The 16,472-nt window shown below is 44.8% G+C and overlaps 1 protein-coding gene across 7 annotated transcripts in view; it reads left to right on the plus strand.

The window, feature by feature from the left end:
- The window catches only part of LOC126529640 (uncharacterized), an 81,762-nt gene that overhangs the window by 21,389 nt on the left and 43,901 nt on the right, over positions 1 to 16,472 (plus strand). For 3 of the 7 annotated variants that reach the window (XM_050177157.3, XM_055069927.1, XM_050177155.2), the window contains exon 3: positions 13,970 to 14,125. In XM_050177157.3, the coding sequence (XP_050033114.1) occupies positions 13,970 to 14,125 (156 nt within the window). Of the gene's footprint in view, positions 1 to 12,358; positions 13,277 to 13,969; positions 14,126 to 16,472 lie in introns of those variants that run through there. The other 4 variants (XM_055069924.2, XM_055069926.2, XM_055069925.2 and 1 more) reach the window with 4 other exon arrangements.

Raw genomic sequence — 16,472 nt, forward strand, 5'->3', positions numbered from 1 at the left:
CATAATAGCTTACACATTTAGTGCTTCTATTTTTAAAGTGTGTAGCTTTATTTGACCCTTTCAGCCATTTTTGTTGTGATCGGTAAAGGTCAGACTTTCAGTGCCAATACGAAGGCACCAGAGTTATGCAACCAAATTGTGGGGCACCGTACGTACAGTTGAACGAGAGTGACTCTGAAGGTTTAGGTGAGAAGGACAGCCTTCCTCTTCTGCCACCAACCTCTCCTCCTGTGGAAGCAGTGGGAGAGGAGTATGGCAGTCACCTTATACACCAGCACTTGCGCCATTGGAGACCTTGTACATATGACGAATACTGCATCTACAGATGTACGGCTCAGTGGCTCTGTTTTATACAGAATTACACAGTGAAACAACCAATGCTACCAAAATATCTTTGCAACAACTAGTGTAGGCCTCAGTGCACATAATTCTTATATTAAAGTGAATCGCTTTGTAGAAGCATTCAGCTGTTCGCTTGCATTGACTATCATTGTTGATGGTTCCTGCATGATTTCTTTTAATTGTGCAAATGCTGAACACCTAATGTCAGGAACAAAACAAGACAATTATACTATACAGTGGAATCTCAATAAATGGAGATCGCTTAAACGGAACTGTCCCATAAATGGGACACCAACCTCATGGTTGGTTGGTTGGTTCATGCAATTGTATTCAGCTTTGTCTCTCAGTAAATAGAACTCCTGATAAACGGAACCAATTTTCCTGGTCCCTTGAAGTACTGTTTAAGGAGAGTCCACTGCATAACAAAGTTGCACTCCATATGTTAAAATCAGAAAGAAGAAAAGCCGTAAATTTGTTGCTGTAAAGTTGCTTCACTTGAAACTTTAATATGACTGACTTCTAGTGTTACAGTGAAGCTTTCTTTACCTATTCTCCTAGTATTGGTGTGGCTGCTGTCTGGATGGCTCAGTATTTCGGGGGATATATTTGAATGTATGTGCAAAGGTTACATGTGTGCTAAATGAGAGTGTACCTGTGTTCTGCGTAACAAAAAAAGTTATTCCTACAGAAAACCTGAACATATAATGTTTGCTTCCAGGTATCTCTAAAGCACACCAGCCTGTTAAGGGAGGGGTGAATTACTGTATTTTTATATGTTTAACCTGCACCAAAAATTTAAACTTAACAGTTAACTCGGAGTGCGGATTATATGCGGATTTCGCCTTAAGGTGTGGCTTCATGGTAGCTAGGCACATGCTGTTGTAAAGCTACACTTTAAGTCAAGGTTCTTTGCCATTAAAAGTTTTGTTATCTTCTAGGGAACTCCACTCCTGTGTGCTGAAGCTCCCTTTTCCCTCCCTCGTAGTCGCCCACTCTCCTCACTCTTTAAGGTTCACCATGTTGCATTTAGTGGTTAGTGAACTCTGCACGTGACGCCGGTGAACTAAAACTGGAATCACAATGAGCTGTGCTGAACGGCTGTCCTTTATGGTGCAGCAGAAGCTGATGATTATCAATATCACCAAAGTGGGGTGGCAGGAAACAAAGCCACTGGTCGAAGATACTATGTGGACGTGTCATGCATCTGCGAACAGAGGCTCTTTTTGCAAAGATTTGAGCATTTTATGCGGTTATTCCTGCTGGTTATATACGCATATTTTCTTTTTCTTTCCCAGTTGTTGTAATTGGGGTGCAAGTTATGTGTGGGGGGGGTTATATGGCAGAAAAATACAGTATGTCATCACGGTGCATTGAAAACGGGAGATGAGACACGTGTTACAAAAACAGTCAGTTAAGAGATAAAGCATACAGCTGTCTTCTTTGTCTTCAGATCTTCTGCACTACAAGATGGAGTCCACTAAAACTCTCGTCATTATCCTTATAATCTGTGTAGAGCAGGCATGGCAGTATTTAACAGATTCTTTGATTTGCATTATTTTCTTCTACTTAGCCATTTGGTATGTGCTGCTGGGTGTGTGCCTATTCCAGCAAATGCTCTAGAATGGGTATGTCCCACTGCAATGGAAGAGGTACAGAATCCTTAAATGGTGCTTGATACGTGTTGTACTTTTCTGTGCATACCTCTGTCATCAGTGTTTTTTCCTTGACAAGCGTCGTACATCGCCTTTGTCCTTGTGACATTGCTGCACATACTCTATTTTCATCTGAGTAGAAGTTTGCATTTCAGCATAGCTTGGGTGTGATGTCTAGTGTACGAACCTATAAATTGAATGAAAATAAAGTGGCAATCTTTGATGCGGATAAACATAAGCATTGCATGACATTATCTTTATTTCTTTATTTCAATAGCCTAAAGGCCCTAGGTGTGAAACAAGGAAAAACAGCAAGTTTATTTGAACCAAGGTGTTCAGATTAGCATAGTTATAAAAAAAGTCATCCAAGTACATTGAAGAGGAGCATAGCACATTTTGTTAAATATCCAATAAAGCACTGATCATAAGTACATTGGGAAAGAACACTGCATACATATAGCATACAAAGACTATATAAAACGAAGGCAGGCAGATATGGGTTGGCAATGTTTTCATTTTGTAAATAGCCCAGGAGCGCTGAGTGAAATACTGAAGGCTCTGATATCTCGGCGATGTCAGACGGCAGGGAGCTCCATTTGCTTATGCACAATGGTAAAGGCAAATTTTGGTACTTCTTCGTCCGGGTGAAAATGGGCGATAATATGTGTGCATGTTGAAGTATGAGGGGCTTGAAAAATCTGCGATTGGGCGAACGTTGTGTTGCTATGGTAAAGTGAGTAAGAAATGATAGCCGAGTATGCCGTCTGCACATGGCAAGCTTAGCTAGCTTAAGTTCTGCTTTTAGTGATGAAACGCTGATGAAATGTGAATAGGATGACGTGACAAACCGTGCCACCTTGTTCTGTACCATTTAGAGCATGTTAGTAAGACCTGTCAGTTGAGGATGCCATATGATTGAAGCATATTCTAGATAGGGCCGAATCAATGAATTGAAAGCGCACAGTCTTGTATATTTATTAGCGAAATGCAAGCGTCGTTTAAGGAGGCTGAGCTTCCTGGAAGCCTTATTAGTACCATATTTACTTGCATAATGATCGCACCTCTGAATTTTGTCATCAAAATTCAATTTTTTTTCTTTCCCGTGTAATGATCGCACCCCGAACTTGCCGCAGCGATATGTTGTGTGCCAAGTATAGCTAATGATGATCGCGCTTACCATCTGTCGAATGCTGTCGAATGCTACGCGAACGACTCTTCAAGACATACCAAGTGGTCTTTACTCACCAAATGTTCTTAAAGGGCCCCTGAAACGGTTCGGACAAATTTTGTAGACGCGTAGGGTACAGCTTAAGTAGAACATTCACACCACAATTTAAGTGAAGCGTTACGTATTAATGGAGCTACAAGCGATTAGGTTACCCTCCTCCCTAGTCATGCTTTTCCTCCTCAACTCGTTTGCCGAGCGATCGGGGCTAAGCTCCGCCTTCACTGGTTTCGCGTCACGATGCGATGTCACATCGTCCACTTCCGGTTGTTTTGGAGCCCGCCCCCGCCCGTGTGAAACCTCTCCGCTAGCCGCTTGGCCGTCGACCCCAAGCGAGAGCTATCGAAGCAGCGTGCGTTGCGAGCATTCTGTCGTAGCGCCGAACGTGTCTGGTATTCCGGTAACCACAGGCAAGCTGGTCATTTCGGCAAATGACTGGAGGCATAAACTCAAGCTGATGAAGGAACTTTAGCGTAGACGTACGTGCGGCCTGATCGGTCTGCACGGTCCAGCCACTTGTTGGCGCAGCGCTAATATTGCTCTAACCAAATGTAAAACATTTTAAACATTTATAAAAACAAAGTGTTGATGATTACACTCCTGCAAAAAATACACACCAGCAGCCAAAGAAGAATACACTTCGTTACTGCTACTGTGTATGGTTGAGCTCTGTGCCACCAGGTGGCTGCACCGTGCAGACCATTCGCATTTGCGATTCTGCTCATCCCATGGCTCATCCTGTTACGGCACAGTCAAGCAGCCAGACCCTGTCCCCTTGCGCTTGCATTTGCCCTAATACCGGACTCGCGAAACGCTATTGCGCGCGTTAGTAATCTTCCGGTGTAAAGTGACGGCCACAAACGCGCAAACCCTGGCGCCGATCGGATAGCGGCAGTCCGATGCGCAGCAGCCAGCTCGCTCGTATGCTGCCTTGCAGAGGGACACGATGTCGCAGCTTGACATATTGCCAGTCGCTACGTTTGCAGTCCACAAAGCAACAAAGTCGAATCATAGTGCTCGCGAAAAGACTGAGACCGACTCTGACCGCGGAGCTCTCGACAAAATGGAGTACGTTGTAACGCAAGCAGACGACACTTGCTGTGTGCCGGAAGTGCTTAATTGTATTGAAAAATCGTTCTTGTGCATTCTCTTTATGTTACTTTCTGTTTATAAAAACAAATGAACTAACATTCCAACTATTACGAAGATCATTTGTTTACCATAAAGTTGGAAAAATGATTGATCATGCGCCCTGGTCAGCCAATCAGATAGCTCGCCCCACTGACGTCATATGGGTGATTTTCGTCATATGGGTAGGGGCGGCTTAAAATTCCGCCGAGCAGCGTGCTCCGATCGGCAGCGATGTGCATTTTTAAAACCTTATAATAAATTACACGCTTTACGCGGAGCACTTAGATGTGTCAATTAATGATCAGAAGGACCTACTCTAACGACTCAGTACGTTTGTAGAAAATCGTCAAAATCGTCAAAAAATAATTTCTTTAATATTTGTACTAGAGATATGAAAATCCGCTCACTTATGTAGCCTTTCAAGCAGATTTCAAATATGTCATCAGTTCTTGTGCAGCTGCTATAGTTCTTGAGTTATGTCCTACACAAGGGCAAAATATAGTGATTTTGTAGCCACCTTATTGTGTAATAAATTTTCGCATTATTTAGCTCTTTGTAGACTGCAAAGTGCCGATGTCTATCTAAACAGTGTGTAAAATTACTAGAACTATGAAAAACAAAATTAGGACACTTCAACAAATTTATTTCACAATCCCATGAAAACAACGTTGTACACTTATAATTTTTTTATACTAACAAAATTTGGCATACATACTCTTGAACATATATAGTGCTGGTTTCTACTTGAAATTGCAGTATCTCTCAGCAGTAATCGTGAAAGTACAAAGTTATATTTCAGGGAATTGAGAAAAGAAAATTAGTTGACATACTATTTTTTTCCCTAGTTCCAGTAATTGTACATCCTGTTTGACTAGATATCGGCACTTTGCGATCTACAAAGAGCTAAACAAGCTACAGCGCGATGCTTTTTGTGAAAATTTAGTACGCACTAAAGTGCCCAGAAAGGTGACTTTATTTTGCCCTTGTGGATCACTTAATTCAAAAACTATAACAGCTACAGAAAAAGTAATGACATATTTGAAATCTGCATATAAAACTCTGTAATTGGCCAAATTTTGAAGCCTCTAATACAAGTAATAAAAAAAAAGTCGTTTCGAGGAGCATCAAGCAGATGCCCCATTTTATTCCTTTCATCACTTTCCACACTCCCATGAAAAAAAAAAAGATACAACCAAACTTGCCTTAGCTTTATTATTTGTAGGCTTTATAATGGTGGTGGTCAACAACAAAAAAGGCGCCTTATGATTCTTCTCGTCTGCACTCGTGGGCATGCAGCAAATTGTGAGCGGAAACAATAGTACCCACGTTTACACTGATACGTTAGAAGCGTACCCTATTTATACGTCGATGCTTGTAACACAGCTAAGATATTCGCCCACCCTTAGCGGAAACGTGCCGTATTAGGATAGTAGTGAAGACGAATGCCGCAGTTTCTGCAGCATACCCGCCATGTGTTTCTATGTCACTGGCAGCTAAGCACGCCCATCTCTGTTTCTGTCCCTCAAAGAGGACATGGCTGCGTTATTGTTGCAGAATTGCTGATATTAACGATAGTATTCATTAATGATATGGAAGAAACTGTTTCAATGTGTGTAGTGTACTCGCGAAAAGAAAAAAAATTACGTTCCGCGCATTCGGCTTGCTCCGCCGGCCGCCATTCTTGTTTTGGTGTCCCGCACTGTTACAGTGGCAACTGCCTGTTTGTTGACCTGCTGTCATCCCGCAGCAAATGTGGGATGAAAAACATTCTTTTTTTGCGGGAAATTTAACCCCCGTAATGATTGCACCACTGAATTTGCAGCAATTTTTTTTAGAAGAAAGTGCGATCGTTATGCGAGTAGATACGGTAATATGCTCAATGTGAGCACGCCAGCTTAAATCATAAGTAAGTATGATGTCCAGGTACATAGGATCCGAAGGTTCTTAGCACCCTCTGCCACGTCGTAGGTTTGACTGCCACCTTGGTCAGGTGCTCTGCAGCTGCTTGGGGCTGAGGGCCATGGGTTAATTGTAGGGGTCATTTGGGTGGTAGTGGCCGAATACTGCCCCAGGGAGGTCATTTCCTGTTCTGGTGAGGGACTGTCTCTGTGGAAGCCTAGTGGTTCCTAATTTGGTTGCACCTGGACTAGTGCAATCTCACTGGCTCTCGGGAATTTGTTTCTTTCTGTTGCCGGGGTCAGGTGCCACTCCAAGCCTAAAATTGTCGACTGGACAAGGATTCATCCTGTCTGATTAGAAGCCCAGTGTTCTACCTCTGCACCACGCCACCACTCTTTACATGTTTGCACACTGATCAATTCCTCTCGTTGATTTCTTTGGCGTGTGCTGTGCGTGCTTAGAGAATCAAGAGCGCTGGTTGAGAGTCGAAAAACAGTCCTACATAACTGGTGGAGGTGCTGAGTAGGGCTGGAATTTCCCTACTGACTAAACGAGAGAAAGGCATCCTGGTTCAGTGAGGGTGTAGTGTTGCTCTGCTGTGGTCAAGGTGCGGCTAGCATAGGCAGCAACTTTCTCCTCGGAAGAACTGTCACGCTGCAAGGGGACACTGCCAATTCTGTGGCCTCTAGCATTGGTATGTGGAAGTATTGACGCAAGCTCATCAAAGTGACACAGGACAGGGTCTGATGTCAGGGCCTACTGAAGGTCTTGAAAGGCAGTTTCTCATTCGGCTGACTACACGAAGTGAATGCTGGAAGTTAGCAGCTTGTGAAGAGATGCTGCGATGGTCGCTAAGTTCCCGATGAAGCAATAAAAATAAGAAGCGATACCTAGGAAGCTGCAGAGCTTTTTAATGCACTAGCATTGTTAGGCTACTTCACGCACTTTCTGGGGCTATGTATATAATGTATGTTTGTATCTAACAGTTACCTACCTTGGGTCACTGGGTAGTCACACCTTGGACACGCCTCGTACATAACTTCTTCCGGCAGTGGCAGTAGATTGGGTCGCTATATTGATTCAGTGCTAACACATTACCATCGACAGTCATTGCGAGATGGATTCTGTCGCTTTCTTTAGTATTGCCTGCAAGGAAAGGTGAGTATCGTGGAAACTTTGTCAGAGTTTGGTTGAATGGCCTCTTTGATGACAAGGTGGCCCAGCACTTTGATGCTCTCGTGTTAGTGAAGCTACATTTTTTGGTGTTCAGCTGAAGGCCAGCTTTAGTGAAGCACATGACAGAGGTATCCATACATTCACCATCTTACAGAGCTTTCTAGGCACTTTGTTGAAAACCTGGAAGAAGTGCAAGGTTGGATATTGTGTACTCTGTATTTAACACAAGGTGCTCAAGCAGCTGTCTGCTACTGCACACTGCTATCCTACTCGCTATTTTTTTTTCAACTTAATTATGCTGTGAGATCATGCTGTTTTTTTTTTTAATGTATGCGATGACTTGTGGTAGAGCACACATAAAAATTCAAGGGGCACTTGGTTATCCCTACTTGGATGAATGCGAAAGCATTGCGACCACCGCACGATGCCTAGACATTATGCCACAATGCGAGGTTGTGGGTTCGACTCCCACCAAAGGTCGTGGGTCCAAATGCCTTAACTCTGTCTTAATTAACTTTGCTGAAATTAACACCAAAGGTCATAGATTGGACTTCCACCAAAAGTCGAGGGTTCAAATGCCTTAACTCTAACTTAATTAACTTTGCTGAAATTAACACCAAAGGTCATGGATTGGACTTCCACCAAAAGTCGAGGGTTCAATTACTTTTTGGACCATTAGTGGTCATGCCAATGCTGACAATTACACCGGATTTTCTGCCTCATGAGCCATATAATGCTTTCGCATTAATAAGGATGGGTAAAGATTGGCAAAAATGTAATATTAACAGTAATTAAAGCCTTCATTTGGCGCAAAATTTGAGTGTTCCCTTTTAGTGAAGCCTTTGTTCAAGCTGACGATGGCTAACTGTGCTCTTGTCCAGATGAGATATTTAGCACACATATGGATATGCTGATGTGGGGAAGTGGTGTATTTTGGCAGCAGGTGAGGGCTAGCCTTAAGGGTGGATGTAGTTGTTGCAGTATGATCCTCCATTGTTGCCTTAGTTCTGTGACCTAGCGTGGTTCTGAATAGGACCCTTCTTCTCAGTGCTGGTAATAACACAATTGAAATGTGTAGATTGTAGCACCTGTCCTCTACTGTCTGGCTGCTTTGCATTGCGCAATTACGAGCTTTAGTCATTCAGGCTCAGCACTGTTGGCGCCCTGGCACTAACAGCATATGTGATGGTCATGTGGACTTGATGGTTGCGGATAGCCAGCTCTGAAGCTTTGCTTGAATGCTCCTCATTTGGTGACAGGGTGTCTACCAACCTGGAAAACCGGGAATTCTCAGGGATTTTTAGTAGTCTGGAAAAACTCAGGGAAAACTCAGGGATTTTGTGCCTCTATCAGGGAAAATTAGCTTTAATTGAAAGGGTCGAAAGTCGCGGTAATGCTGGCTCGAGTAACAGACAGGAATCGTAACGAATCGTCTTTGACGCCCTGTCGTCGGCAGGAGGAGTTGCCAGTGTAGAGTCAACGACCGACTTTCCGTATTCCCGATAATTTGGACGGCTTCGTGGCACCACCGCGTACCCCATAGAGTCAATGTATCAGCACGTCTGAAATTTCGGACCCAAGAACTCTTTGCCGTCCGATTTTCCGGACGTTCTGCGTGACCGCAGGTAGGAAACGGCATTGATCAAAGCCACCACCGCTGCCATTTTGATTACCTCGCCGCCTCGAGCCGGCGCTATCGCACGCAGATCCGCTGGAAGCCGTAGCCACCACTGCGGCAACGCTACGCCTAGCTGCTTCGACGTTCGCTATTAAGCTTCATGCCGTTTGGTGCCGTGTTTCTTCATTTCTCCGCTGTCAGCAATAATTTTGGCTTCGAAGCTCGGAAAGCACGGCGCCTTCCATAATGTTGGTTCCTGAAAGTTAGTTTCGCCTCAGTACAGTTTTGTGACGCGGTGAAGCATCAGCAAAAGCATTGCGGTGAAGCTTAACAAGTGTAGAAAGGGGCAATTGTCACGGGACACAGTATGTATTCCTTAATTTTACACGCGTGCACCCGCCCTCTCCTGTCACAGTAGGAGCACCGCTATGCCGAATAAGTGTACTGACAGGCATTCAGAGCTTTTCCAGACGTGTCTGTGTCGATTTCAGCCCTGAAGAGCAGTAAAAGACATGCATTTATTTTTTCGGACTGCCTGATTTTTCGGAAGTATTCGCGGCCCCTAGGGGGTCCGAAAAATTGGACGTTGACTGTAAACTGACCAAGAGTATGCTTCAAATGGTCCGTAGTGCGAACGCGCGACAAAAGGAGAACGAGAACAGAGAGGTCCGACGCATTGAGGGATGAACGGGGAATGAATTATGCGAGTGCTTCTTTGAAGGAGCCTGAGCTCAAAAAACACTCTTGGCTGACGCCGAGATGCAGGTGTCCCTCATACAAACCAAAATAGACTCTTTAAAGCAGTGAAGCACAACACTGAGGCGTCGTGCGCGGGCTGAGAGTATTTTAGGACAGTTGAGGTTGACTTACGAGCTGTTGAGACTCTCAATTGTGACAAAATTCGGGCCTCATACCACTGAGCTTGCTATCAGTTGGTATAAATAGCTCATATTCGAAAATATTTGCTTCTGTATGCATCTACTTTTTATTTGTATTTGAGAATGTATGACTCGGTTCGCAATTTCTTTCGAAGACATTTTATTTGCTGTGCATTTTACTGACCTCTCCCTTCTAGTCATTTTTTGAATAACATAAACTTAGTATTCAAATTGGATGAAGTCGGTTCTTTTAAAAAAATTTGTTCATATTCTTACTAAAGAGTGACAGCATCGGGCGATATGGTTCCAGCCCGGCTTGCCATAAAACATAGTTCTACATCACTCGGGGAATTTCGCAAAGGCACTCAGGGAAAACCTGGAAAACTCAGGGAATTTGGAAATGTCAACTTGGTAGACACCCTGGGTGAACAGCCGGTTATTCGTTGGACTTGCTCATTCTGCTTTCCCCACTGGTTCATGGGCAACACGGCAAAAACTGGTCCTGTGCACCTGATGCTGCATTGAAGTGAGCAAATCACGTACTGTCAGATGAAGAGCTATTCTGCAATCTCACTGTGTGTACAACATAGGAGCCTACATACATATTTTAACCCTGTAATGGCCAACATATTGTATACGCTATGCTGAGTTTGGTGCCTCAAAATGCTAATTTACACATGGAAAACTTAACACAAAGTCCAAGTAACATTAAAAAAAATATTGTATGCAAGAATCAAGTTTCAGTTGATAATAGTTACAAATTTTCTAATTACCATACTGAATAAGTATAGCTCAAATAAGAAATGTTCTCTCCATGGCTGGAAATAATGGTGAAGAAGTTGTTCCAGTTTTCCTGGGATGATTGTGGAACCGTGCTTGGGTACTACAGGGTTAGTGTCACTGCTGATGTAAAAATCCGCTGTGGATAGGCTACTTGCATCTGTGGATGCAATACAGTGGAAAAGTTTACTCTAAGTTTTACTGACATTGTAGCGTAATGTAACATTTTAATGTTTTAGTGTTTACATTATTCCTAATTTATATTAATGACTTGCCCACTCACGTTTCCTCGAACATGTGTCTATTTGCAGATGACTGCGTCTTGCGTCGTAAAATAACTAATTCCTCAGATATTCTAGCAATTCAGGAGGATCTAAATAACATAAATGAGTGGTGGCGTACGTGGCACATGGAATTAAACATTAGGAAGTGTAAGAGTATGAGGATTATTCGTACTAACATGATCTGCCCCACCTATACGCTAAATAACATCCCACTAGGATGTGTAACGTCATATTGATACTTGGGGGTTCACATTACCAGCAATCTATCCTGGAAAACTCATATTGATCACATAACCTCTAAGGCCACTCGCACAATGGGATACTTTAGTTGGGAATTTTCTTTAGCACCATCATCACCAAAAGTCTTATTGTACACAACTTACATTCGTCCACAGCTAGAGTATGCATCATCACTATAGGACCCTGGTCATGACACCCTCATACAGTCTCAAGAGGCAATACAGAATCGCTCAGCCCATTTCATTCTTGCCAACTACCAAAGAACTGCGAGTGTCACTAACATGAAAGCTCTCCTACACCTCCCGCTGTTATCAACCTGCAGAAAACTATCTCACTTATGTCTTTTCCATAAAATCTACCACAATGCGTGTTTACATTCTATCTTTGTTTAACCGCCACCATACATTTCATCTCGCATTGACCACCCCCAAAAAGTAAACATTCCGCACTGCAATGCCGTCGGCTTTTCATATTCATTTCTTCTCCAAACAAGCAAAGATTGGAATAACTTACCCGCATTACTTACAAGCATAACTGACACCAATAACTTTAATACTACACTTCAAAATTTCATGTTATAAATTAATGTTGCGTTTGCTTGCTCTGCATAATAACTGCTCTTATGCCCTAATTTTAAGTTATGGCTTGTATTTTTTATATGGTATGTTCTTTTTTTGTCTTCGCTTTCATTTTTGTTATGCCATGTATTTTTGCCATGCTTACGAGTTTCTATTTACCATTTTAGAGCGCAGCTCTTTGGCGTCCGTTCCTGGGTTTCGCGTCGTCGTCGGCGTTGTCGTCGGCCTGGTAACCAGCTCCGCCCCCCTTTCATCCCCCCAGCGCTAGCAGCGACCGACTGATACCGCTGGATGCCGCTAGAGAGTCAAGATAACGTGGCTGCATAGAACACCGTCGCCGCCATGCAGAAAGAGGAGGAAAGGGTCCCCCCCCCCCTGTTCTTGTGTGGCGGATAGGGTGCTCTTCAGTTGCCGACGCGCCGGTTATTTCACGTAGGCCCCGGCACGTCGACGAATACGTGACCACCTTCCCACGGCTAGACCTGGTTCTTAGCGCTGCGGAAGCGAGGGTATCATATTGTTTGTGTCGGCATCGGCGGCGTTGTCCCTGAAACCAACTCCGCAGCTGGGGTTGACTCACTATCGGCGTCAGCGGCATCAGTCAGTCGCTGCTATCTCTTCCCTCCTCCCTTTATCGTGTTGTCCGCTTGCTGCGCGCGCTTCTGCCCCCATCGTTTGCCGCTGGGTGTACACGCCGCCCCCCTCCCCCCTCTTCCTGCGAGTCTCCGGTTGTCAAAGCGCCGGCTCGAACTTAATTCCTTTCTTCGCTCCTCCTCCAATGCAACCCCTGTGCGGTGGCAATCAGAGAGCCAGATCGGTGGCGGCGGATCTGTATATGTGCACCGCCCGAGCCGAAATTGCCGCTGCCGTTCGCCACTGCGAAATTATCTGCCAGTTCTTTCTGAGCCATGAGCGAGACGACCGATGGAAGTCCTCCGTCTGCTGCTGCTGCTGCTAAACGAGCTGCCAGAGCAGAGGCCCAGCGCCGTCGCCGTCAGAATCCAGAGGTGCGTGCCGCCGAAGCAGAAGCTTACCGTCGCCGCCGTCGAGATGATCCAGGAGTACGCGTCGCCGAAGCAGAGGCTAAGCGCCGCCGCCGAGAAGACCCTGCCGTTCGCGCCGCCGAAGCGGAGGCTCATCGCCGCCGTCGAGAGCAACCAGGAGTACGCGTCGCCGAAGCAGAAGCTCATCGCCGCCGCCGAGAAGACCCTGCAGTTCGCGCCGCCGAAGCGGAGGCTCATCGCCGCCGTCGAGAGCAACCAGCAGTAAGCGAGGCTGAAGCAGAAGCTCATCGCCGCCGCCGAGAAGACCCTGCCGTTCGCACCGCCGAAGCGGAGGCTCATCGCCGCCGTCGAGAGCAACCAGCAGTAAGCGAGGCTGAAGCAGAAGCTCATCGCCGTCGCAGAGAAGACTCTACCGTTCGCGCGGCCGAGGCCGAGGCCAAACGCAAACAAAGGCTCGCAAACAGTCAGGGTGAAACAGCTTATTTGCTGCGCTCAAATTTCGCATTAGGAAGTAACGTAATCGTCGGTAATTTTTATTATTTTGTATGCCATGTTTTGTGATGTTTTTGCCATGTTGTTGCCTTCCTTCCTTATATTTCCTTGTTCTTTTTATTAATTATTGACTTCCACGTATTTAACTTTGACGGTTTCTTCGAAAGCTTTTGCTTCTTTGCACTTATAATTTTTTTCTATAATCAACTATTGTGTACTTACCTTGCCCTCCCCCCCTCTGCAATGTACAACCGTACCTTGAGGGTATAATAAATAAATAAATAAGTAAATAAACAAGTAAATAAATAAATAAATAAATAAATAAATGTTTTAGTGTTTACATTTGCATAGCAATACTTGCCCTAAGCTAATAGTTTTCTACGTTATGATTGCTGTAGTGTCTTTAAAACTGTCAAAAGGTAGCAATTACAGGCTGAATGACCCTTATGATACAGATAGAGATTAGGATGCAAATTAGCTTCATGGAGATTTAAATAAGCCCCAATATCATTTAAAACCAGGACGGTGAAGCTTAGATCCTTAACTCTGCTGTTTGATAAACAGCTGTACTTGAACTCACTATGTGCTAGATTTTGCCGTTGTAATCTTGGCATAAGTTTCTCATGTCTCCCTACACCAAGCTAACTGTGTTAATGAAAATGACCTGCAGTGACTGCTCCGCGAGTGCTGCCGAGGAGCTGTCTTTGTGGACAAGTGGTCAGCACGGATGTGGGAAGCCAGGCTCCAGGTTGGAAAGTGCGCAGGGAGGTGTCCATCCAGTGCGGCTTACAATGGATGCCCCCTCTACCCCTTGCAACGGAAATCTGTACGTACCATGATCAGTCAGGGCAGTAGGCACAGGGTTATGAATGGTGAGGGCTTCACTTAGCGCAGGGGTTCTCAAGCATGTTGCTCCCAGAGAAGCCTGCTAAGCTTCATGAAGCGCCAAAGAATCACCCCCTCTCCTCCCCCAAATAGAGAGGCTAGGCGTAACGTGCAACACATTTTGGGGTCAATGGTGTAGTTGGGCAGGCTATTTTGACAGCAACATACAACTCACATGGTCCAAACTGGGTGTAATCATTATGAGCTAAGACGAGAGCATCGCAGCCAAGACATGCAAAGAAAGAATTACAGTTTTAAGTGCTTATCGCACTGGGACAATTAAACATTACATGACAAGAGGTCTTACAATTAGTGCCGACTTTACTTTGAGTACCGTAAAGCATTGTTAATTTGGATATGACAGGACTGAAAAAAAATATATCAGAATTAACCAAATGTCAAATTATCGAGGGTCTCAAGAAAACAATAAACAAATGCTAATTACGTCAACACACTTTTATTTACTGAATGAATCAGCAAATCATGTTTCTATTTTGCACAAGAGTGGTTTCAAAGCTGCAATTCTTGTCATCTTGAGAGTTCCTTCACAATGTATATCTTCATCTGAGACGTGCTTTTCACTACCACGAGCAAATCTCGATTATTTTCGCGCCAGTGAGCTGGCCGCCAACAAATCGCCTGTCCATCACGATATAGCCAGTGCTTTCATCTTTGACGGCTTTGCACTGAGTCGAAGCGGAACTACTGTTTGCCACAACTGCTGGAGACAAAACGCAGCTGCCGTTGGCATGTTCATGGACGGCGACCTGAGGGTTCTGAAGGTTCTGAAGGCACGCGGCCGATGTCTGCTCGCAAGTCAAAATGAAAGTCAAGAAATGTTGACGAAACCGTGGTATGGACGGCGACTACGCAGTTATGAAGGCAAGCTACTAGTTGCTAAAGCGGTGTTATGCATGGGGATAGACGCAAGAATAAAAAGGGCTCAGTTAGGCACGAAGCATTCCGGTATTCCTGTCAGTCACATATCATGAACGATTTCCGTTGATGACAATCGCGATGCGGACTCCGCCGCTTAATTTTGGTTGGACGCTAGCGCCTATTTTGCTCTTTTGCACCTCGCATTTCTGGTACTCCGCACTCACTGAACTACCATATGAGAACCAACTAGGTTGTGCTGCTCTGCGCATTTATTTTTTTATCCTCCGACGAATATGTCAACGCGCAAGCTAGTGGCACCTATCTACACATGGCAGAAATGCGCATGATGGTAAGTTACGGCTTCCGAGATTCAGATTCAAAAGCTTAAGTGTGCTGCCCATTTTCGTAGGCTGTATGGCTACAAGCTGCTGGTGGATTTATTGTGTGGTTCGTGTGTTTCTGTTATGCACTGTGATACGCATTTTGACACTCGGGCATGTGTAATGGGTGTTCCTTGGATTGAGCGCACCTCGTGTTCACTATCTTAGCCATTGGCGAGCATGGAACCCCAGGAGGGGCCTGTGGAACCCCTGGGTTCTGCAGAACCCACTTCGAGAACCCATGACTTAGCACAACAAAAGGGAGCAGGAGGCAGTTCCTAGTCCCAACTGCAACAGGAATGCTTTTGGGTAGACTAGGGAGTATGGGTCCAATGGACCAGTCGACTACAGCAATGCCTGTCCTTGTGGCCTCACCATGGGAACTTGCCATATGCCTGCTATGCACCCATCTGGCACAAATCATTTGGCATAACGCAACTTACAATCCATTACTGTGATGCATGTTCAAGTGGAACCCAGTACTTGTAAAAATCTTGCAGGAAATCTGCAATTCATGATGGATGTTACCACGATACCTACGCATTTCACCCTATGCTTTTGATAAAAAAAGTGCTGCATTCGAACCCTTGGATAATGATATCAATTTTAACAACATGTTGGTTATAGCAATTAGAAGCTGCTGCACCGTCAACTTTTGTATGTTTTCTATGGTGAAATAACCCGCTTACTACAATGCCCTCATTCAGTATTAGTGGTTATAATGGTGAAGTCTGGCTGCTGGGTGTCCATTCCAAAACATAATGGAATGCAAAATCCTTGAAAAGAAAAGAGAAATTCAAGTTGCTGCACCCTCGCCCACCACCCCAATGGCCACCATGCGCTCATAGTGTAGATACTGTTTTCCAGCCTTCTCCACATCACCAGCCTCGCACACCTCTCTCTTGTTGGCTTTCCACCCCTCCGAACACTAATAACGCCCACTGCTCTATGCCACACCACCCTCCTAAACACGAATGGACCGTGCCAACTGCGCGGACATCACTGCTCTGCCAGATTGCTCGCTAACCC

Source organism: Dermacentor andersoni, chromosome 9, assembly GCF_023375885.2.
Source record: "Dermacentor andersoni chromosome 9, qqDerAnde1_hic_scaffold, whole genome shotgun sequence".
Taxonomy (NCBI): domain Eukaryota; kingdom Metazoa; phylum Arthropoda; class Arachnida; order Ixodida; family Ixodidae; genus Dermacentor; species Dermacentor andersoni.